Here is a 25,378-nt window from a genome sequence, read left to right on the forward strand (position 1 = left end):
ATAGGACCCAACGATAAAAAACTGCCTTCTTGAGCGTGAATTGTGGCACGAGGCGGTGTAGCGATGTTATTTGTCTCCGTGCTTTGTATTTGCAGGAAAACAACTTAGTCTCTTTTCAACCGTTTTACACCTCTTTAAGATAAGTACCTCAAAGAAAGAGTCAATCTGTGAAAAAGAAATCGGTTTATAATAGCCACATAAACCGGTTTAATAAACGGTAAGGGTTTCAAAAAAACACAAGTGTGATCGATCGTACGTGTCCTGAACTACGACACATCCTGTTTTCGTAGGTTGCGTTAAAAAGGTGGGGAACGTAATCATTCCTTGAATTCCCATGGGCACAGTCACTCTCAAATTGCGTGATCATTTCTATAAATATAACAAAGTCGATCACTAACTTGCCACCGATCAGTTACTGCTATCTGGGTCAAATTCGCCTTTGTTTACTTCTTGTTAACCTGGAAGTTCAAATGAGTTTAGACGTTAAGACAGCTTCTTTTTACTCGTTTAAACGTACACTGAGATTGAAGGACCTTTGCAAATCTTACAAGCGATGATCAGACTTAGTCAGGAAACGGTTGCGGAGAACTTCGAGAGCGATAATATTTTTACGTGCCAATTTAGAGTCCATTTCGTGTCACGCAACCTGCTAAAGGGTGAAATCAAAAATTCTGATCACGGGCGTTGAAATTCACTATCGACTGCCACCTTATGAGCTGTTAAGCCCCCTTTGCCTCAGGTGATTGGCTGATTCCCCTTCAACTTTTGTTCATGTCAATGGCCCTGTTGTTCGCTTATTGTTTAGCAATCTGCATACATCTTGTCCAATAAGAATCGTATCACGTGTGGGCAATAAAAATAATGGCAAAACAACGTCAACTTGTCACCACTTGTCCTCTTTTGGAGATACGGTGCTCGAAATTCACGTCAACTACAGCCAAGGATTTTAAACTATTTCACGTCGAGAGAGTTCGTTCACTTAGACACGAAGTGATTCACTGTTTATCGCTGGTATTTTTGCGGTGCTTTACAAGTGCATTCGGTGATTTGACCGGAAATTCTAAAGCGCGGGTGATTTCGTGTTGGCGGGTGATTGACAATGCGGTAGTTTAGGAGTCATTTGATTGGCTGAGCTTTGACGTCCAATCACTTCGATTGCATGTGTTTCGTTTACAATGAAACTTAGCTTTTTTGTCTGGGAAAATCTGACCGGGCGAAGCTCTTCTAGTTTGTATTGAAGAAATTTCAAGGTTTCAACGTTAGATTACGACAATAAGTGGACTTTACGATTCAGGAAACAGTGAACTATAGCCGGAGGCCGTTTCAGGGGCAATGATGTGAGCTTTAAAGAATTCTTGAGCGAAATAGGAACTTTGCTTTCGGGAGGATTTTACTCGAAAATTGGATTGAGACTTTCAACCCGTTTAGTCTACAACGTGATGGTGAATAACGTAAGTTTATGTTCTTTCGGTTATGCGTTTGATGATGTATAAGTTATAGTGAAATTAAGGTGAATAATTTATTGTCTAGTGCTAAATTTGTTGGATTGTAGGTTACTTTTAGGAAGTAGTTAGAACTGCCTTCTAAAGTTGCGGCGGGCAAACTTGAACTGAGCCGCTTGTCCGCGCCGTGCGCGGTATTACTTTGAACTTCAAAACTCGCCTGTTTGGTCATTTTGTGTACATCGTGCGAAAAGTTATTATATAGATGATTTGTTGTAGTATTTTGAGAAGGATATGACCCGTGTGTACCGTTAGCGAGACCTATAAACATAGCGGCGACTTGCCATTTGAAAAGAAAAGTTTGAATTGCCGCTCTTCTTTTTGTAATCAAATTGCAATTGTTTAAACCTGGCGAATGTCTCTGCTTTTGGTCGAGTTCTCTCGTTCATTTGACACTTTTCTTTTCGTTATCGCTCACGATTTAACTTCACTTGTTCCTCTAAGCCCGTTTAAGACGCTCAACACAGAACTTCAATTTGTCTTTGTGTTAGGCCGAGCAGAGTTGTAAACAGTCCTATTATGAACGTCGGTTCGGAGCTGCACGTTCGAATGTCTTGTAAAACTTGCGGGTATAGCTAAGTAAATTCAGCGATTATAGACCTTTTGCACGCGTGAATAGTTATTCATCTGACATAATCAAGCCGTGGGTTTATGGCTGTGTTATTGAAGTTTAATATTGTGATCATAGTCTTATGGTTAGTAATTTTTCAATGTCATAGACGTACATATTAAAATAGGCCCATTGTGCCAACACACAGACAAGAGATAGGAAAATTCTGTCATGTAGCTGTACCACTTGAGCTGAATAATTTAAAGAATTTGTGGTTTCAAGCAGTCTTATTACCCTAAAATTAGCTCATTTTCTAGCTAGTCCTTGCCCAAGGACAAAAATCTACGACGTTGAGGTTTTCCACCGATCGAACGCTCCTTATGCAAATTTCAAGATTTTCCTACTCGGCAAGAAATCAAGCGTCGGCTGTGAGCTAGCCAACCCCGTAATCAGGTCCACAGCACTCAAATAAATACATCATACTGCAGTCAAATTCCCCGTGCTTCCAAGCAGAAAATTACTCAAACTTCCCAGACCGAAAAACGAAGTTCTTTTGATTTGATTTGATTTGCATTTTAGACTTTTAGGTGATTTGCATTTTAGACAAGTGTTTTGGTCGCAATTCGGTGAAGGATTTGTTTTCTTCCAAGATATAAGATCACGCTTGATTGCAATATTTTGTACGAGACCTTGTAGTTTGATCCCAAGAGCAGTTTGTTGGTTTCGAATTTCTCAGAATTTAGCATCATGTGAAGTAAACTGATATAGTTTTCTTGAACTCAAACTACTGTGAAGTTCCTGTTTTCAACGTTTTGAACATGGATTATTAATTTAAAGTGTTCTTGTAACAGTGAAAGTGGAGCAATACCATTATGTTATTATTTTACTTTTGAATCTTCCCTTAGTGTTCAGATTCTAAGAATTCCCTTCGTTGTAAGTGAATATTTGAAGTCCTTAGCAAATGCTTCACTTGCTGCAAAGACAATCAGCTGTAAGACATTATGCTGAGGTGATTTATGTTTTTACGATACAATATTATAAACTTGTTATATTGGATTGTGATAAACAAAATATGATTAGAAACTAGATTCAGAAATGATGAAAGCAAAAGATTCTATTGGTCTAGTCATTTCTATTCAAGTCACACTTCTTTGGGTTAACATTCACCTGAGCAAGGCAGTTTTGTCATTGGCTGGTTACCTATACGGTATAACATGTACTGGGTAGTTAGAAGTTACTGGCTGTAAATTTCACTGGGAGTTGTATTCTAAAAAGGCTTGCACACTGCTCATTGACTGCACTGTTTCTGTGATATGTAGTTTTACGGGTAGTTATATATGTATTTCACAACAAAGATTATGGGAAAATATGAGGCAAAACTTTTGCCACCTGAAGTGATCACAACCTAACAGATCAGCACAATGTTGACTGCATAGCAATCATGAATCAGCAATTTTCTTTCTAATAGAATTTTCAAGAAGTGTGGGCATGTGTTTATATACATGTACGGTATCTGTAAAGTACCCAGTTCATTTGCCAGTTTTCAAAGTAATATCAGTGTCAAGTAATCTTGTGGTTTAGGTAGTGGAGATCCATTTTTAACTGCAAAGTGGCTGGTGTCCAGATGGAAACTCAAGCTTCAATCTTTCAAGAAGTTCAGGGAGGCCCAAAGCAAAGAGGTTGTCACTTTGATTTCTCGTTTCCATGGCATTCAGTTTCAATGTATTTCACATAATTGTTATTTAATAGATAGTATGCTGTTGTTCATCATTATAGACTTTATCTTGTTTCAGCAATATTATAAACAAGGAAGTAGACAGTATTATAATCTCTAGGACTGGTAATATTCTTCAGTCTTTCACTGTAATACACATTCAGTTTCAAGTGTAGCTTTAACTGAATTATGTATTATAAAGGCCAGTTACAATGATGATAATAATTATTGTTGTTATTATGACAGGAAATATTTTCTTTGTCAAGAAAATACAAGGTGTGGTGTTTACAAGTACAGTCTATTGAAAGTTCAAATGGGACAAGATTGGGCTTGAGCCAAATATTTGTTTGAAACATGTTGTTTCTTGAAATCCTTTGTATTTGAACCCATGCCAGTAAGTCTGTTCTTTCTCAGCAGACTTTTCAAGTTCATTTCTATTTCAATATGAAAATCATTTTGAATTAGAGTCTTTCATACATTAAATCGACCCTGAACATTCACTCTTTCAAGGAACTAAAACTTATATGACATATGTGCTCTTTCATACATAACATGCAATGACCTTTTGCGTTGTAAAACAATCTTTCCTTTTCAGTGGCAGAGTCTTCTGTCAAAATGTTTCACTGAAATTGTGGAATGAAAATTGTTATTCAGAAAGAAGTAACAAGAGATCAGTAAAATTTTGATGTAGCACAACAGAAATTGGTGTTTTAGTTTTTAAAATATTACAGTTGAGTAAGCTGAAATATGTGACCTTTATTGTCAATAGGTGGCTGCTTAAGAATTAGTCATTCGTTTAAAGATAACCTTTAATGTATTGAAAGAACCTCAGCTTCCCAGCTTTAAAGTTCATAGCAGAGGTACTGATGATCAGTATTTAATTTCTCCATATAATGTTTATGTTAAAACAATCATGCAGGTTGTGAGAATTAGTCCAAATGTTGTTTGTAGATTTTAAATGCACAAAGATCCATGTTTGCCACGTGAAGTGTACTATTTTAAGTTCAGCAATGAATTAAACGGTCTTTTGAAAACAGTTTTGATAATTAGAGAGAATGTTTAATAATATTGCAGTAGTCGTATCCCTGTATTTTACTAGACAGTATCGAATTACATTTAGTTCCTCTGGAAAGCTGCTCATTGTCTTAATAAATATGCTCTACAACTGGCCACCCACATCTTACAAAAGGCACTTTTACACTTTAGTTTACCTATTCTTTAATGTTTATTGGCTTATTGTATTGTGCAATTTTTAGATTACATTGCATAACCAGACTATGAAACGGGCAAAGTGTTTCATCATAATTAATTATATCAGCTTTCATCAAACTCTCTTCTTGGTATTGGTAGTTTGTGACGTCTGCATGCCATGTCGGGTCTTATTTGCATAACAAATTGATCTTTTTTTTCGGTTTGTGGGTTTACGTAGTACTTGTTCACAAAAATTATTATACCAAATCCAGGTTTTTGTCTAGCAATTAGGGAATTAGGTTGTTAAGACTAACAAATTATAACTGGTTAAGGCCAAGGCACATTTCATGCTCAAAAAGGAAGGATTTTGATTACTTCATATTTAAGGTCACTTTGTTATCCAGGGCATTGAAGGCTCTTCATAGTTATTCCCCACTTTCCTAAATGAATAATATTTTTATTAATTATTGCAACAAAACAAACCCTTGGCACTAGCACTAAATGACTAAAAATTCGTAATGTCAAATGCAAAAACTGTGTGTTCATTGTTTTTTAGTTAATGTTGCACCGTACATGTCCAAGTAGGGCAAAGTGTAAATTATTGTTCTTGAAATTTGATCTAGTAGTCCCTCTCCTGCACACGCTACATGTGTGGACTAATATATTGGTTTTAGTTTTGTTTCTAGTAATGTGGATGAGGTTGATGGTTATTTTTCAAAAGACATTGTTGTACATTTTATCAGTTTCGGAAAAAAAAAAGACAAAAGTATTGACTTTCCTTTCTTAAGTATCAGGCACAGGAGCAGACGAAATAATGTTTTGGCTTTGTTCCATTTTCCCAATAGCATGCATCTATAATTCTGTTCTTTCTGTATTTCATGAATGCCAAGAGGATTGAACTTGCAAGACAGTTTTCCAAGTAATGAAATAGATGGTTTTTTTTTTACTGTGTAAATGTACTTCATGCATGTTGTACAGTAGAAAGTTTTACATCTGTAATTTTAGTCCTGACTATGTACTAAAAGTCACAGTATGAAATCTTATAGTCTTTGCTGTACAATCCAATGTGCTTCATGTTTTCTTGTGAGGAGGCAGTGAGCTTTGGTTAAGATTCATCCCTTAAGTGTTTATGTGATGATCTGTTAGGTATTAGCAACCATGGAAAGTTAAACTGTTAACCCTTTAAACCCTAAGATCAAAATTTGAATTCTCATTTGTTGTCCATATTCATTTCCTACAGAAGTAGTGGGGAGAAGTTGATAAAATATCAAGTGAATTGATCTTGTGTGATCATGTCCGTAATTCTCAAGACCACTCTGTTTTACAAAGCATTGATAGTACCAGGAGAAATTTGATGCTGATCACTTTTAGGGCTTAAAGGGTTAAACTGATATGTTTATATAAGGGTCAAGACCTAGTGTTTTGCTTTCTGTTTTTTGGGTTGTGGTCTTAGCTCTAGATCGATTTTATTGTGGGCACCTCCAGGCATATTAACTTAAAATTTTGCAGAGAACCTGACTATTTCCCTTGTCAATCATTCTGTGAGCTTACAATTTTTGCAGCTGGTTTTAAGGCCAGTGTGAACCAATGAAATTCATGCTTATTACATTCAGTGACACAAAAGTGTCAGGGATGTTTTGTATTTATGTTAAAATTTTAAGCAAATTTCCAAACGTGTTCTCCATTATTCAAATTCAAAGTAAAATTTTTTTTTGTTTTGTGATCAGGAATTTAAAAATGTGCAGATTGTTGACTGGCTTCTGTGATGCATTCTGCATGCTTTGAGGCTCCAAGAGATAATCATAGATTTGTGTACCTACTCTGAATGTTCATCTTTTTTGCTTTATGGTTTCTTGACAGGTGTAAATTCTGGTTAAATATTGTTTGGATTGAAGCAAAAAGTAATTCATAGCCATTAAGCCATTATTTTGAAAATGAGACAAAAGTATTTTTCTCCTTAGTGCATAAGCTCATTGATTGTTAAAAGCTGACTGTATTTAGCCATACAGTATATGTATAGGTTAGTGTGAGTTTTACTTTTTTCCCAACAAGTTAAAGAAGGTATATTTCAGACTCAAAAACACACTGTTCTAGGTGCAGCTGCACAGATTCAACACCTTTATCTGCAAACAGATAGGTTTTTGGTGTTGTTGGTAAAAATAATGTATGAATATCAAAAGGACACTGCAGTATTTGCATTGTAAGCTGTAAACCTGAAAGATTGAGGAAGTGCCTTATTAAGCCCCCCCTCTCAAATAAGCCCCTCTCTCTAATAAGCCGGAATAAATAAGCAGGAATAAAAGGTAATAAGCTCCCCCTTCCCTCCCCCTTATAATTATTTACTAATAAAGATAGACTGCATTAGTCAATGCCGACTGTAAAATTTAGTGTGGACTGATCCAGGATGGTTTATTCAACAGCTGGAAGTGCAGTTTGTTTTTTATCCTTACCTTCAAGACCTCCAGTCATTTTGCTTGAGCTTTTCCACTTTGTATTCTAGCTTTTTTTAATTTAATTTAATTTTATTTTATAGAGAACTGATACCATTGCCTTTGCTAAGTTGAATAAGCCCTCCCTCTCAAATGAGCTGCCCTCAAATGTGTTTGGAATAAATAAGCCCCCCCGGGGGGCGGGTGGGGGGGGGGGGTTAAAAGGGGATTTACAGTAGTACCATTCACGCAGAAAATGACTGCCACCTCTAAGCTGTATTGTGGACTGTGTTTTATTCGTGCATTGCAGAATGAGAGTTGAATATTAAGGGTGTTCATTCATGACTATAATCATTATTTACTTTTGACGTTTCAATGCTTTGCTCTAGCAGCTTCTGGTGGCTTCTGTTTTTTTTTGCTCTTGGGCAACTAGGACACTTAGTTATAGCATAAAAATCACATTCTGGTCAACCTGGATTTGATAGGTTCGGAAAATTGGGCTCCTTTTGATTTTTCTCACCGCACAGCTGTAGACTGTTAACTTGATGTGAGATTTGTTTTGAACACTCTTGGACTGTTTGCAAATTATTTTGTTCTTAATTCACTTAGTCTTTCCCTCAAAAGTCACATGAGTTTTCCCTAAAGTTAACTGATTGATGGATTACAAGTTTATTGTTTGATTTGAATTATAACTTTGCTTTTAGCCTGGGCTAAATCTATATATTAGTGCATGGATGCTAGTGGCCTAAGTGTTGGTAGGATGTACAGTGTAGCAGAAAAGTTAGGTTCTAGTTTTCCTGTACAGTAAAGTCCTGTAAAGAGGAGGAACCTTAGCTACTTTTGTGCTGTGAGTTTCTTTTTGCATACCTTTCTTTCCCTTCATGTGATTGCACTGAGAGTATGCACCAGAAAGAAAGAAGGGAGCGTCGTTGACAGAATTGAAAGCACTTGCTGATAATGCAGCTGCAAAATACTTTTGTTCTGATTGATCATCCGTTATTAACAGTGTGATTCATTTATCACTGGGTGATTTAACTGAAGATTAATGGTGTTTACTAATGGCAAACTTACATGTACATGTAATAGCTGTTAACTTGGTGATACAATATTGCTCTGACATGTATAAACAATAACCTATGGCCTTTAAATGCCTCAACTGAATGGTACAATATAAAAGTATGTGAGTGGTACAAAAGGGTACTTCATATTGAAAACCTGATACATAATCTAGCTCTACTCTAATGATAAGAGAAAACCCAAGGCTAAAATTTAATTCCAATGCTTTTTGGCCAATCAGGCCAGTTTTGCATGGGAAAAACTAAAAGAATCACTGTGCAAAGAAAGTCGTGTCCGATAGCCCAGGACTAGTGGATTTTGCTGTTGGGCAAGTGAATTCTGTTCTTAACCTGAGGAAATTCACATTACAGAAAAACTGTCATCAATCCTGCTTTGTTGCATACATTTTCATTTCATAATATGAGGATTAACCATTGAATGATTCTAAACAATATTTATTAGAAGAAACAATCCTAAGAAAAATTTTCTTTCTATGCACGCAAAATCTTCCATCAGGTTTTGTCTCATAAGTCACTAAATGGTGCACACTATTTGCATTAAGTAGGGAAACTTGTGACATTTGTTTAAATTATATTTTCTTGTTTCAAGGTAAGTAGTTTGCCCAAACAAATATTATATGTGATACTAGATGAGACATACAAAATAAATGTACTGTACTTGCAGGGCTGTCAATAAGAGGTGGGGACTGGCAGATTTCCCCCGGCTTCTATGAACGTGGTCCCCAACTTCTATCATAGGAAAATGGAAAAAAAATAGAACCAAAAGAGATTGCTAGCTGTTGGATTCCCCGCCTTCTTGTTGTATTTACCCTGCAACTTGAAATCTTAGTGACAACCCTGACTTGTATTCTTTAATGCTTACATGTACACTGTATAGTGAATATTTATTTTTAAGCAATATTTCCTATGCAATCAAACTGAGCAACTTAAGATTCTGGGCCAGTGAACCACAAAATCACACTTTGGGGTTTGAAGCCTGTTTAAAGCCCTTTTTCAGGAATCACTTCACTGTTACTTTAAAAAAAAACAGGCAATACGAAGACTTAAACCCCCCCCCCCCTTCCCATCCTGCCCTTATCATAGATATTAATTTTTTCTGTCAAGTTACCTAATACATATAATAGAAAAGGAGACATGTGAACAGTGCAGTGGGGTGTGAACAATCACTGAATGGGGTGGGGTTCAGTAGGGTGTGAACAATCACTGAGCATATAAAAGCCTTGTCTGTTGATATAGTTGCATGCATGCTGTTGCAGGCCCATTGACTTCATGTGAAACTTCTCATGCCCATCAATATTTGACAGCACTCTGAACTCAAGCCAACAGGTTAATATCTAAATTTAAAAAAAAAAAAAAAACTATACAAATAACTTTCAACTCTGGATGATTTTGCGAGGCTTGTCTTTAGCATGCAAGGGGTGATGTTCATTAACATGGGGGAGGGGCGAGGATTCCAAGGCAAATAAAGTTGTGGATGTCTAACCCTTGACTTTGTTTAGTCACGGTGTGTGCCCTGATCAGTGTACCTGTGATGGTTTGACATGTACTTATTCTCACTAATCAGATTTAAAGAATATGAATTTGCAAACAAAACACAGGCTGCCACTTATTAAATCTTAATGAAATGTCTACAACTTGGTTCAACACTTGAAACCATTGCACAGTAAAAATAAACAAATAATCCTAAACTATTGAACTCTGTCTTACTTCAGCTCATTCCCAGGTGGAATAATCTTCAATTTAACTCTTAAAGTTTCTATGTATTAGATTCTCTTTTTCACGGCAGCTGGGTTAAACCTTGTCATAAACTAGAAACTGAAAACCTAAAATGTTCAATTATTAATGACTGAAACTCTTTAAACATAAAATTTTTAAACCTAACCGCATGTTTTCATTACCCTGTTAGCTCTATCACAAACCTCATAACACAGTAGTGGGGTTTAACAAGTTTTGAAGACACTACTCTCTTGAATTATTGGCACGTTTTGCTCCTCGACATGGGGGATTTCCCTCTGAATGGTTTGGGCGACTTCACTGGCAAGGCCATGGCTGGTGACTTGGATGACGGTCTCTTCTATGGAACAGCTACAGCACAGAATCAGCCCCTGGATAACCAACTCCTCAACCAGAACAGTAATAGACCTTTTCTTCTGACATTTTAATCTTGGTTAATTCCATCTTAGGTTCTCAGTATTAGCCGTGAAACATGTTAAAGTCTTCTTTAAATAAACGTGTTGCATTTAACATTGTTAACCTAAATAAATTCAAAACAACTCATTGCTACTATAACTAATGGCAGGGCTGTTTTGTTTTGGTTCTGTCAAAACATGTCTTCAGAGACAAGATTATTTTAAAATACAATTTGGTTTTTCTTTAACCTTTGATAAAGCCTTGAAGAAACTAACTTTCAAGTTTGCAAATATTTAGTTTTGAAACAAAATGTTTGATGCAAGACAACCAATAGTCACCTTAAAATTGATGCAGGAGTTGACTCAGCAAGGGTTTCAATTATAAGTGAATGAAATCAGTGGTGTATTGGTTTACTGACACCAGCTGACTGAACTTGTACCTTGTAGACAAAGTGTAAATGAGATACAACAGATATCCTGTGCACTAAATGGATTTTGACAATTTTAAAAGGTGTGGGGTTGTAAAATGTAATTAAGCCTATTCCTGTGTCATTGTGACACAATTAACATTGGTAATCATTAAGCCAGAGTCTGAAGTTAATTTGAAATCTGCTTCTTTCAGTTCTGTTTTAACTTAATTCCTAAACATCAAATTATATTATTTAGTCAAATAATGTTTATTAAATTTATTATTAGAATTAGTGTTTTCCTGTAGTTCACCAAAATCAGACACGTGAATACTGTGAAGTGGAAGAGCAGTATCCCCATGAGGTTTTTTCTTTGGTTATGGGTTTGAAGAGAAACTATACGCTTGGTTAGGTCAAGAGATAGGAGAGTGTTGAGCTTCAAGTAGGTGCAAAGGGTTTCCCTTTCTGCCAAATGATCAAGCTCACTAGGAAGCTTTCTTCAATTGCTATGGATAGGTCTCCTTTGGGAGTGTGAATAGACATCAGTGGGACAATGCCATTATTCTGTTAATTATGCCATGCTTTTCAATAAAGGACATGTAGGTTGAAAACTAAAGAAGTGTTGAAGGTGGACAAAAGACAATGACCTTGCTTGTGGCTTGTGAATAATTTAAAAAGAGTGGTTAACAAAAGCCATGTGTTGTTTTTTGTGGTTATCCTTTAATTTGGCCCTGTTTAAATGCAAGACTGGAGTGCAGCTTTCTCAGCAAAGTTGCTAAGCTGCATTTAATGCAGTTGCATTTTTAGTTTTGGCTTCTATTAGTTTTCATCCACATGTTAGTCTGGCTTTGTTTGCATGTTATTTCATGGTTTGTGAACTCTAAGAATTTGATGCAAATTTTCACAGACTATGACAAGGTGAATGAAGGTGTAAGTGGTGTAAAGAACAGTCTTAAAAGTCCATATTGGCCACATGAATCTGGAATATTTGTAGTTTCCTGGTGAAATGTAAAAGCTGTATAAGCTAATGCAAGTACAGAGCAATATGAGCTTAAACTAGCAATCACAAAATAATCATTGCTAGGAACAATGCTCCTGACAGTTATCTCTGTGCGTTGTTCTGTAACTTGCTTTTAATTTTTACTTAATGTTTGAGTTGATTTTTCAAAGCCAAACATTAACAACTTTTATCAACATGTATTTGTTTAAGTTTTTCAGCAGCTTTGCTTTGTTAAATTGGTGGAGTGCATATGATATTTTAATTGCACCACACAATGAGTTGCTTTGTATTAGAGCAAGTTTAATCTACATGCACGTAATTATCTTATTTCTCAAAGTAAAGTGTTGTTTATAGAAAAACGAAATAATGTTTGTGATTAGTTTAGCTGTTGTTTAACATTCTTTCTGTAATTGAAGGTAAATATGAGTTAATTGGGCTAATATTATCTTGCTGGTTCATGCATTTTATTGCTGCTAATTGCTGTTGAGTAATTATGTGCATAGTTCTTGGTCTTCCGTTTCAAATGACAAAGATGGAGAAATAGAGATAATCAATGCAATGATGACTCATTTAGCTCATTCATTCCCAAGTAACCAAAACAGAGTTCATAAAACCACCTCAATTTGCCTTATGTAAAATTTCAAAATCATATACAGTGGTATAGTTCCATATGAAAGAACTGTGCATAAGTTTTGTTCTTGTAAGAATAGATGCATTAAAGAATTCGGCCTGAGACTCTAGCATTAATCAAAACTGAATTTCATGTCATGATCAATGAATGACTCTGGGACACAATTCAGATGCAGGTTATCAATGTGCTTAGTTTTAAACAATAATTCTTAATTACGAGTGGATACTTGAAATCTGTTGACTAAAAGCATTGTTTTTGCTTATCTGTTGACTGTTCCATTTTACAGTACTTTAAGTAAATATTGAGTGTGAATGTTTTGGATCATGAAATGCAAATTGAAAGCTACAATGTTTTTTTAGGTGCTGGTATGAGCCTGAGCATGGAGCGGCATATTCAACAAACAAATGAGAGACTACAGTGCATAAAACAGCACCTTTCCACACCCCAGGGGTTTCAGACCTCAGCAAGGGAACTGCTTGAGTGGTGTGGAGATGTACGAGCCTTCCAGCGAGCTTTTGAAAGCAACTTAATGGGATGTCTTACAGTACGTATCAAAATGTTCTAGAAATTAAAGTTTGGTTAGTCTGAAGTACTTAGAAGTATGTGTTGCACATTTGCTCAGTATGTGTCTCGCCCTGTACATGTAAGTACAAAAATGGGAAGGTAATGGGAGGAGTGGGATGGGAGATGACGGATGCAAAAGTTGTATCCCTTTATGTCCCCTCTCCCAGTCCCCATTTTCTTTTTTCCCCAATCCTTGCTAACACCTGCTGTGAAGCAAAGGGGGTTAATGAATTGAAGGTGCGATCCTCATGTTCAATTCTTTCCTTGGTTGCACACTGAATGACATTTTCTCAGAGAGGGACACCTGTCCATCTCCACATGAAGCTGTGCAGCATCAGAGGTGCTCTGTGCTTTCCACTTTAGTCTTGTGCTTTTTTTTTTTAAATTCTTCTACGTCAAATTTTATGGAGAACCCAGCTGGTGATGGTGATATCAAGTTCTTGCTTTGATGCAACAGCATTCACAGGAAAAGTTGAAAGGATAACCTGGCAATTTATCAGCATGTCATTTCTATTCTTTTCATGACAAATACGGTAGAGACAAACAAGTGTTCATGGCCAGTCTGAAAATGTGAATGATTTATTGTTGTGGCTATGTCTTCTCAGGTTGTGAGCCAAGTTGCAGCAAATCCTGGTTATGATTTGGATTTAGGTTAGTTTACCATGTCTCTCATTTGTTATTTACCAACATCACAGTTTCCTGCATACCAGTAGTATATGTCTCTGCACCCTTTGTCAGTAGTATTGTACTTATTAAATACTTTTCTTGAAAATTTAATAATTTACAGACTGAAATACTGTGAGTATTATTCTAAGGACTGAAATTTTTTTAAATGAAATTATAGTATTTATACCTTTAAGGCTGCAAATTTGGTTAATTTTAGAGAAATTGGCGTGAATTGTTGCATCATAAAGTTGCTTTCAAAAACTGAGTCTCAAAGCGCAACATGTACTAGACCAGTTGTCTGCCTTGATGTATATCTACCTGCAGCTTGTGCAAGTCTACTGGACTTGCGGGTTCTTCTTGAAAAGTGTTGTTGAAAGTAAATTTTTGTTAATTTTTTAGGATATAGACTGTTGGCAGTTTGTGCTGCTCACAGGGACAAGTTTACAACGAAATCAGCAAGTAAGTTTGGATTTTTTTAAATACCTATTGGTGTATTCCTCATGAGGTTAATTAGATGAATGGGTCATCCATGTATACTTCTGTCTCAAAGTGATGCATGCTACTTTCCTTAACATTTGGTATTTTGTTGACAATGAGCGGTTCACACGTGTGTTACCAACAATGTCTTTTCAAAAACGTCGTATTCTATGACGTTGGTGAGAAAACTGAGTTTGAAATAAAGTGAATCAGGGCCATGAAAAGGTCTCCTGTGTTAAACAGGGTAATGAAGTGATCAATTGTCTTAAACAGGGTCAGGGTTTGAAGGAGTCATTGGTACACTCCCACCCCCCCTCTGGAGAGAGCTTTACACCCGCATGAATTGGCTGTTAGGAGACAGCAGTCTGAAAGGAACTTACAGTTACGTTTACACAAGTCAAAAGAGAGTATTATATAAAAAAAATTAAGTGTTCGGCGATCCAATTAGAGCTTTTGGTCTTGAAAAGAAATTTCCTTGTTGACTTCTAATGCTGAATCTGCTTGGCCAACCCATGTGTAAAATATGCAATTTCAACCACAATTTCTGAAGAGCCTTTACATTCAGGTAGACAGCACCCAAGTGTGGCCAAAAAAATTAATGAGCATACATTTTTGAATATGTAAATTTTTTTGCATTTAAGAAAAACTTTAGCTGCTTTGTTAGTGAGAAATATTGCTGTTGGAAGCATGCTTTGTGTAATCATCATTTCTTTGTGTTGTATTCAAAAATGAACTATGAGGCATGCGGACAGGGTAGAGTGAATGGCCATCAAATATTCTCCAAGTGCCATCACATGAGCGCTTTAATTGATCAGTGGGGTAACAAACATGTTCAATACTGCACATTGATAACCCTCTAAATGCCAGTAATATTTATTGTGTATGAACTTTTTTTTGTTTTTTGTTTGATTTTGAATGGATCAAAGTGTATGTTTTTCTCAAAAAAACTATTCAAATGAGCTCTCAATTAACCAGCAATGACATTATTTATATTTTTTCTTCTGTGAACACTTGAATCTAATATTGCACTTATATTGGGCTTTTGATATTCACAGCTATGTTAGGAGTCTGGTGTGAAGATCTTGGTAGACTTTTGTTGTTGCGACACCAGAAGCAAAGGAATGATACACAGAAGACAGGGGGATACCCCGCAGGGCCAGCTAACAAGCTAACACAAATGAATCAAATGAACCAAGTCAACCCGTTAAATCAGCTTCCCAACAAGTAAGTCAATGGTTTCATGACTCTTCTCATACATGCTAATTGTAGCTTGTATTAGATGAAGGTTGTGTTAATATTTCCACATCATTTGAATCGCTTTTGTGTTCCATTACCTTTCTTAGTATTATAATTATAGGACTAATCTTAACAACTATCATTTTGATGATTCAAGGAACTACACTGTACACGTATACACAAGCTTTCTCTAAATTAATAAATAGTTGCTTTCTACTTCTAACAGTTTAGCGTATTATGCATAAAGCTGATTAATGGCCTGGGTTTTGTAGCTTGGCTATCAAACTCAAAAGAGTTGATGTGAAGTGCATTGATGTTCTTATGAACATTATGTTAAATAGAGTCAGTTACAACTTTCTGAAAGGTGCCCAGTGTAAAATTTAATATGTACAGTCTTGTAGCTGTATTTCTGGGAAACAACATGCAAGTTTCCTGTTTCTTGAGAAGATTATAGATTTTGCTCATTACCCAACTTATGTTAAACTAAGAATACCATCTTATAGCTTTCATACATTTTTAATAGTCTAATGCATTTAGATAATTGTTTGTTAGGGTATTGTGAAGTTGGAAAGATTGCTGTTTTCTCATAAAACTTTCTTACTCGTGGACATGTGTAGTTATTTATATAGGTTGACAATAAAATTATTTCGCTTTTGTAGTTAATTCAGTTTAATTTGCTGAAGGTCGTGCAGAATCTAACAGCACTGAAATTATTGTGTTGTTTTGTTGGCACCTTACTTTATGATCACATATTGATACTTTGAATATGTCTCTTGTGTGCTCATATCATGCTCATCAAGATTTGCAAAGTTAATTCTATAGCATGATGACTGTTCATTGATTCTGACGTCAACAAAGTATTGTAGCAACTCTTTACTATTTATTTTAGCTACCAGGATGGTATTTAACTTACCCTGTGGCTTTTATGACGTTTAATTCACCTCTGGGCAGATGTTGTTGTTAATATTGAACAATATGATGCTGTAATTTAAAGATTCATTTTTATCATGTGATGGGCGGAATACCTTAATTGCCACAGTAATTTCACAACGGGCAAAAAATGAATATTCTCCACACTGCTTTACATGACATTTTAAAATGTAATTAGATTTTTAAATGGATTATGTAGAAACTTTTGCTGTGAAACCTGTGTAATATTGGTGTAACATATTTTTTCATTCAACTCTTAATGTACCTTAACATAGTGTTCCAATATTCTTAGAAAATATTTGTTAGACTCATTTCTCTGTGTCTTAGTTGTGTTATAAATCTTGGATGCTTAGTGGTGAAGGTCATTTTTTTCCCCTAATAATCTGCCTATAATTTTGTGGCTCCATACTATTACATGTACAATGTTGAAGGTGCATTTTCCACAGAGGTATGGTAGAAGTTCTTTGGGTACTAATGCTATCAAACTAATTCGCTCTTGTTCAACTCTGATAACTTGTTTTCAATGAAAAAAATTGATATAACTGTTAGTAAGTGTTACACGTATTGAAGGCTTTTTTTCCATCATTAACTGAAGCAGGGGACATTTCCATTGGTTTGATTTATCTATTTTTTTAAGCTCAAAATATACCAGATTTAATTTTGCCTTTGCATACAGCCTGTTAGCATCTAAAGGCTAGTTGTTCCCGCATTTGTTAGCATTATTGCAGCACCGGTTTTGTGTATTCTTCTTTACACATTTAATAACATTTAATTTTATATTTTCCACAAGATTTACAGGCCAGAGAAGAGTTGTAAATATTATTAAAATACTGATAATTCAGGAGTTCCTCAATTTCTTTATGTGATGTAAAAGACCAGTTACCGTTACCCATAACATAGTTCCAAAATACACTGTGATATTTGTTTTAAGTGGTAGTAATTAGGAGTTTAGCCACTTACCTTCTGAACGCTCTGTTATATTCTATTAATGTTATTATCAGTCAGGAAGTTTTGACTTTTTGGCTCTTAGGTTGAGGGGAATATTACAAAAGAAATGAATTATTCATCCCTAAGTCTCAGTTTGAATGTTTTTGTTTCATACCCTTTAGCCTTGGAGCCCAATTAAGAATTGAATTAACTTGAAACTGGCCTATTTGAATGATTAGGGTATGATCAGATACTAGCCTTTCTTGTCCATGTATGATGAATTCCTTTAAAATAATATAGATTATCAGTGAAGTGTTTGTTTGGGCTGTTTATTGTTCCATGGGAGCTTTCTCATTTTTTCATTTTTAAATCTTAAGTCATGGAAAAAATGAAGAAAGCAGAAAGCATTTAAATTACCTTGATTTCCAACATCTCCCTGCCGAAAGGAACAAATAGTTAAGTAGTTATTGGAAGAGAGGCTATTTTCCCTCAGCCAGGGTTTTCAATAAGAGCCGGTGGCTGGCGAAATTCGCCGGCTATTTCACGTAACTTGCTGCCACTTTCCTTTGGATATTCATGTGCTGTCACTGAATAAAAAAAGAAAACAAAATTTAATGATGTCTGTGTTCTGTTCAACCACTCCAATTTTTGCTCTAGAATGCTGAAATGCATTCTAAGAGACCCAGATTTCAAAATTTTTTCAGAAACTGATGCCAAGTCGCACCTTCGCCGCAAGTTTTTTCCTTGTCCACGTTTTCCAAAGCTTTTGCCACCTACGTAAAATCTTACTGAAAACCCTGTTAAGCTGTAATTATATCACCAACAAGTTAAATTAAGTTTCAACATCATCATCATCATAGTTTAGGAAATTTTGGGGGTGCAAGGAAATGTCATTTGATGTGATCACCTTTTAGCATAATGCTGAAGGGATGTTCCTTGATTTTAACCGAAACTGGGACCTTGTGTTTCATGTGGATGCAAGCTTGTGTTGGAATGTAAAGCTGCATGTCTTATCACAGTGCCCTGTTTAACAGTAGTTTTTGATTTGTCAAAGAAAGGGCATTTATTGATTCTTAGATGATTGATGTTTATTTTAACTTCATAGAATAATCTTTTAAACAGTTACCAAAATTAATAAACACACTGAAATTATAACAAAAGGTCCAAGGTACAAATAATGTTGTGGAATTAACAGGACTTTATATTACATTTTGCATGCCTCAAAGTTTAATGTGGCAGTGAAAAGAACTTTTAGTAATGTAATTGGCATAATGCATAAATGTGCACAGCTTTAAGTACTGTAGGTAACATGCACATGTTGATTGCAGTAGCTATAGCTGTGATCATGTCCTTTTGGACATTTTAGAAACATTTACAAAACCATGTTTGACTATTTTCAGTGATGCGTCAACTGTCATGTGGCCACAGACCACTCAAGGCCATGGTCAGCAACAGCCTTCCGTATCAGTTGTGACAACAGTATGGGGCGTCACTTCATCCATGACAAATGGAACAGCAAACATAACACATGATCCAAATAATCCTGGAATACCTACAACAAATACTGTTAACTCTGTGGGACATCCTTATCTCTCAACGTCAGCAAATCCAAAACAATATGCTCAACCAGGTGAATGAAACTCTGGTCAACTGTCTATTGTTTATAGTTTTTGTGCACACACCCTTACCAAGGAGTTTGACACAAGTTACTTACAAGGCTTAAGACTTAGAGTTGCAGTTAATAAGATGGCAGACAAAATTGGGGTTCATTCTGGAGTGCAGCATTGCAGTATTTCTGCGATTACAGAAATACAGTCACGAGAAATTTATGCAAGTGAGGTGAATAAATTGCTGAAATGGCTGGCACAAAAATCAGTAAATACTTCTAGATAATTTATGTAGATCTACGTAAAAAAAGTAGGAATGATGATCGTGATCACATCTTTCAAGTTGTGACGTAGAGATCCTTAGGAATTTAGTAGTGCAACTGAAGGCAGATTTACAAGTTGCTTGCTTTGGAAATAACCCAACATGTGTAGATGCAGTTATCAGAACTTGCTGAAATCTAATTAATTGAAGCAACAGTTAAAGTAATGGAATTAAATGGCAATAATAAAAAACAATAAATGGATAAAAGAGTGTATAGATCAAAGAGGGCAGAATGGTTTCATTAAGATCCTTTGTCTTTCAAAGGTCAGTTGACTTTGAAATGATTGTCCAGATGTCAAAACGTACTTGGCTCACAGATGCCAAGCATCCATATGTATTTGTCATGGTAAACAGGGAATCAAATCAGCATACTTTCAGTTCCGAACAAGTAAACAAAATGATGTTTTTTTTTCTCTAGGGGGATATCCTTCAAGACCAGGAAGCAGGCTTCCACAAGAAACAACGCCCACAGCAGCTCAATACTTCCAGCGGCAACACAGTTACCCTACTGGTGCAGGCTCCACACCGAGTGTACCCCCGGGAAGTAGCCACTACTATAACCAGCAGAGTTCAGTCCCTCCTAATGCATCCCCATTCCCACAAGCAGCAGCCAATCCTGCAGCAGCTGCAGCTGCGGCAGCAGTTGCAGCAGCTGCTGCTACAGCAACTGCAACTGCTACTGCAACAGCCACTGCTGCTCTTCAAGATCAGCAGCAAATGGGTATGTTTTTAAAGTTTATTCTGACTTTTGAATCTCTCTTTTGCAGGTTGGAGGTTTTCTTCTTTAGTGGTAGTTTCTTGGTGTTGGAGATGGGTGCAATCACCAAATGACGCAATACAAAAGATTCAAAACATACCAAGCAATACCCAGCAAACACCAAGAAACACCCTCATTGATGGGCTTGCTCTTGAAAGGTGTTTGGCAAAACAAAGGGCTACTTTATGTGCTCCCTAAACTATTTTATCTGTCAAAATTGAGAGAATTTTCTTTCTATTTGTTTCTCCAGGGGAGTATGGATTCTCGCCAGGACAAAACCAGTATCCTCCAAACCAAGCTAATCACCCGCAGCATCCGCCACCCCCTTATCAACGCAGTAATAGCTTCCCTCAGTATCAGCAACCCTTCACACAACAGCAGCAACCTGGAGCTCAGCAGGGAATGCAGAAAGCTGCACCTGGAATGACGCGGGCACAATACATGCAGGAGATGATGATGAGAAGGCAGCAGCAGCAACAGCAACATATGCAACAGCAGCAACAACAGCAGCAAATGCAGCAGCATTATAAAGGACAGTATCCTGGGCAGTATGGGGTAAGGCACAGTGCAAGATTTTGTTATTAAATGTTTTCATGGTGAAGGTTGCTTAGCACCAGTTGTGACATTCTTTTATTACTTGAACAAAAACAGCGTCGCCTACAGATATTGAATATTGGGATGTGTAATTTTTTTGTGAAACTTCTGTTATCATTGTGCAGTCGCTTGTTTGCACGGGACGTCACGGTGGCCATGTTGGTGGTTGAGAACAAAAGCATTTCTCTCCTCTGGGAACTAAACTCTATTTTCATGTAAATTTTTCGAGAAAAAAGTCCATTGCATTGACCCCCAACATGGCCGCCTTGTCACGTGGTTGCAAACCAAGAGTACACTACAGTTGTTTTACCTCTTTTAGCCATGGAGTGATCAGCATCAAGGTTCTCCCTCTGATATCAATTCTTAATAGAGAAAATGGGTGACAAGGAGTAGGAATGTGATCACACAAGATAAATCTGGCTTATCCCTTCTACCTCAAAAGGAAACATATAGGGAAATGAGAAATTGAATTTTGAAGCGAGGGTTTACAAGGTTAATCAACTGAGCAGTCCTTCCAACCTGATGCCGAAATTAACAAAAATTCCAAATTTCATTTTGTAAAATGCTCAAAAACATTTTAACCAATAAAAGTATGCCAGAGACATTTCATTTGAATGGCCACACTCATTGTACTTAATTCACGGTCTCAAAAGTTATAAGAACTATTATAAGACTCCACCAGTCACTCTGTGGGAGTGAAGGGGTTAATGCCTATCAATTTTTTAGCTGTAGATTTTAGTCACAGGAATTTAATTACATTTTTGCGAGGTGATTAATGGTTTCTTCACTTGCTGTTTTGCAGCAGGGTGGCTATCAGGTGCCATCTTCATATCAAGCACAGGGAGGTTATCAACAACAAGGGGGACCTCCTCCTCCTTACACACCAAGTGTGAGCCCCATGTCGCAGATAAACCAGCAGATGGGACAGATGATGCAGCCAAACTCCATGAACCAGCCAGTTCCGGCGCAAATGAACCAAACAGTGGGTCCACAGATGGGTCAGATGACACCCATGGGACCAGTAAACCAGATGTCACAGATGAACCCTATGGGACAGATGCCTCAAATGTCTCAGGTCTCGCAGATGTCTTCAATGAACCCAATGTCCCCGGCAGGAATGTATGGATCTCATATGTCCCAAGCTAGGGCAGGTTCAATGTCGAGAAGACGAAAAAGCCAACTTCAGTACCAAAGCTCTCCCATGGCAAATGCCCTATCTCCTCCACTCACCCCTGTAGCGACGCCCAGCACTTACATGAGCATTAGTGACATCAGTGGTAATCCTTCTAACTGTTATGATATTAAACCCCAAATTGTTCCCAACACTGCATCGCCCCAGAGCTATGAGGACATCAAGCCTCCTAGATTAAATAGTAAGTAGGCATAGTACCACTATATTACCATAATTATTACCGTAATTTGGGACCAAAAAATAGTTTACCTGGATTGAAAGTAGCCCCAGTATCCAGAGGCTGTGTGATAGTGGAAATATTACACCCACAATAAAAATGGCATGAGATTTCACCCCAGTTTCAGTAAAATGCATGCATCAGGACACTGACATAATAGCTATTATGACAAGCAATCTTTCCATTCCCTTGGTTATTTCTTATACGGGAGCAGGTTCCACTGTAACAACTGAAATTTTGAAAACATGTCAGTCTAATATCTCACAAATAACCATCTTGTAAGTTCTTTGCACAGTGGCAGAGTTATTCCACTTAAATGCCTGTCTGCTTCACCCAGCACTATTTCATGGAATATAATTTACTCTCTTATTTCTACAGACGAAACTGATGTAATTCGTTTAACCTTCCCTGTACGAGATGGAATAGTCCTTGCTCCTTTCAGACTGGAGCACAATTTAGCAGTTAGTAACCATGTGTTCCATCTTAGAGATTCAGTCCACCAAACACTGATGATGAGGTAATTATTAAAAGTACACAGGTGGAAAAATAGTTAATTCTGAAAAAGGTAGCTGCATGGCCTAAGCAGATCCTGAGTAGACTATAAACAATAGGTGAAACACATTAAAGAAAAAATGGCCACTCTGGGGTTTTCAAACTTTCCCTTGATGTGCAGTGCATTCAAAGCCACTGTGAGGCAGCATGGCCAAGCGGTTAGGGTTCTGGACTTGTAATCCAGGTACCCCAAGTTTATGGTCTAGCCAGATTTGTTCTTGGTACACCAGAGCTCAAATCTTCTGCCAAGCCTGTAAAATAGCCAACTGGTTCACCCCCTACCAGTTGGGATTCTTAACCATGTTATTAGACTTGCCACAAGTCAACCTCATGAGTTTCTAAGCGAGCAGAGCAAGCTTTTTAGGCCATGAAGTGGCCAAGCAAGCGACGAGAGGTTGACCTTCATCCCGGGCCATATTAAATCAGACAAAGGGTTTTTTTTTTAAGTCTACCGTGTTATGTTCCTTCGGAATTATTTATTTCGTTATTCATGAAAAGCCAAAAGGGAAGAGACAAACAATCCTTTGTTTATGTCACCTAATATTTAATGATGTTTGGAATTTGGCTTGAACAGTCTTCACCTTTTGTTGCAGGCCTGATCTTGAACTTCAGTTTAAGTGTTACCATCATGAAGATAAACAGATGTACACAAATTGGCCTGCATCAGTCACTGTCAGTGTCAATGCTAATCCTCTTGGCATTGAAAGGGTGAGTTGATTAGATCCTTAGACAGCCAGGTTAATGAGGGTGAGCTTTCCATTTGCTTGGCTGATAAGTTCAGTGTTAAAGAAAAGTCAATGTCAGTATTAATCAAGACTATCAAGTCAGATCATAGTCTCGATAAAAATAACCAGAAAGTGCTCTTACATTTGTAATTAAAAACTACACAAGTGTAGCTGTTTTTGGGTAAAAAATATACAAGAGGTTGGTCCCATTTCCATCAGCTTTGCTTTCTTTTTGCTGTCAGATAGAAACCTCAAGTTTGCCTTCCCATGACCTGTCTCATAGACTCCTCACTCATATGAGACAAGAGTAGAACTCTGTGAAGTAGAACAGACTGCAAATAAGTCCTGCTTAAGGGGGTTTGTGACTGCTGCAGAGACCTAATCATGTTTTCCAATGTGCACTCAAGATGTTTTGAGTTTGTTGTTGTTTGTTTGTTTGCTTTGTTTTGTTTCAACAAAAGAGAAATAGGGATGTTAGGAGGGAGGGTATGTTTACAGGCTAAGGTGTCCTCTTTAGTTGATGTCGACCATTTCAGATGTAAGAGGGTGGTTTGTTTTAGCAGCATAGTGCAACATGTGGTACTGAAACTATTCCTTTAATCTTCATTACAGCAAGGAGATAACAAAACATCGCACAAACCTCTTCATCTCAAGAATGTCTGTAAACCTGGTCGGAACACCATACAAATTACAGTTACTGCATGCTGCTGTGTGAGTATAACACTCTAGTTAACATTGCTGTTTGCATATCTTTCAATGGTACCAAATGATAATCACCTTTGTAGAAAAATGCTGAGCTTCATTTGATTACACTGTGTAGGTTACTAAGATGCAAGGACAATAGAGTCCTAAAGTGTGATGTCACAAAAAATTAAATGTGTGAAATTATCGGATTTTTCAGGGAACTATCAAAGAACAACATCCAAAAGGCTTACTTGCCAAAAATTAGCATTCCAGGGCAAATTGTCTTTGAGATATTAGCACAGTTATACTCTGATGACGATACAAATCCTTCTAAATTTGACTCAGTTCATAACATTAGGAACCGGATCAAATTTAGGAGGATTTGTATGGAGTCATCTGAGCAAAGCGGGACTAGTATCTCCGAGACAATTTTCCCCACAATGCTAGTTTTTGGCAAGTAGTTCTTTCAGATGTTGTTCTTTCAAAATATCCCAACGCATTTCAAAAATTTAATTTTTGTGACATCATCACTTTAATAGTTACTATTACACAGCCTCTTTGTTTAACGGCTGCTTTCTATGCATTAATTTTTATTGGTACCTCTAATCTGCATTTCCTAATAATTATTCTGTTTTGTTCTCAGTGCCAGAGGCATTTTCTCTGAAAGTAACAATGAGCCTTCTAGACACTGAGGCCCTGTTAACATAGAGAAAATTTGTTCCCCCGAGTAGAAGGCCGACCATTCTACTCGGGACTCGGGACAGATTTTCTCCCAATAAGCAGGGCCTGAGGGGGTGTCAAATGCCCCTACGTGGCAGTATTTGGTCCACTTTATCATTCAAACTATTTTAGTTTTATTTAGGGAGTAAAAGAGTGAAATGTACTGATAGACACTGTTTTTTTTTAGTCGCACCTCTTTGTTCTTCAACTAGTCCATAGACCATCTGTAAGCTCAGTTTTACAAAGCTTACTTCGGAAACGACTTCTTCCAGCGGAACATTGTATCAATAAAAGTAAGTAAAACATGATTTAAATTATGCACTGGTAAATTGCAACCATTGTACTACATTCTGTACCGTATCTAAATCTATTCATGAAACATTTTGCAGGTTTTACTTGTGGTCATATGATTACTGAAAATCTTAAAGTGTGGAAGAATCTGATTTTTATTGTAAATCAAGATATGACTGTCGCAGTTGAAATTGCAACTGAAGCAATTGCAAATCAAGCATCCGCCCCCCCCCCCCCCCCTTGCTTCCCAGCCCAGAACCAAAAAAAATTGGGGGTTTCAGGGGGGTG

At 36.9% G+C, this 25,378-nt stretch overlaps 1 protein-coding gene across 10 annotated transcripts in view; it reads left to right on the forward strand.

Annotated features, from left to right (window-relative positions):
• LOC140933478 (zinc finger MIZ domain-containing protein 1-like) overlaps positions 1-25,378 on the forward strand; it is a 35,315-nt gene that overhangs the window by 3,187 nt on the left and 6,750 nt on the right. Inside the window, exons 1-14 of one of the 10 annotated variants that reach the window (XM_073383045.1) lie at positions 1,166-1,451; positions 10,369-10,595; positions 12,989-13,173; positions 13,799-13,844; positions 14,259-14,318; positions 15,392-15,560; positions 18,830-19,059; positions 19,777-20,079; positions 20,366-20,670; positions 21,512-21,986; positions 22,497-22,635; positions 23,264-23,378; positions 24,008-24,106; positions 24,987-25,092. In XM_073383045.1, the coding sequence (XP_073239146.1) occupies positions 10,460-10,595; positions 12,989-13,173; positions 13,799-13,844; positions 14,259-14,318; positions 15,392-15,560; positions 18,830-19,059; positions 19,777-20,079; positions 20,366-20,670; positions 21,512-21,986; positions 22,497-22,635; positions 23,264-23,378; positions 24,008-24,106; positions 24,987-25,092 (2,368 nt within the window). In that variant the 5' untranslated portion in view covers positions 1,166-1,451; positions 10,369-10,459. Of the gene's footprint in view, positions 1-1,165; positions 1,452-3,583; positions 3,732-10,368; positions 10,596-12,988; positions 13,174-13,798; positions 13,845-14,258; positions 14,319-15,391; positions 15,561-18,829; positions 19,060-19,776; positions 20,080-20,365; positions 20,671-21,511; positions 22,083-22,496; positions 22,636-23,263; positions 23,379-24,007; positions 24,107-24,986; positions 25,093-25,378 lie in introns of those variants that run through there. The other 9 variants (XM_073383042.1, XM_073383041.1, XM_073383038.1 and 6 more) reach the window with 9 other exon arrangements.

The sequence above is a fragment of the Porites lutea genome, chromosome 4 (genome assembly GCF_958299795.1).
Source record: "Porites lutea chromosome 4, jaPorLute2.1, whole genome shotgun sequence".
Taxonomy (NCBI): Eukaryota; Metazoa; Cnidaria; class Anthozoa; order Scleractinia; family Poritidae; genus Porites; species Porites lutea.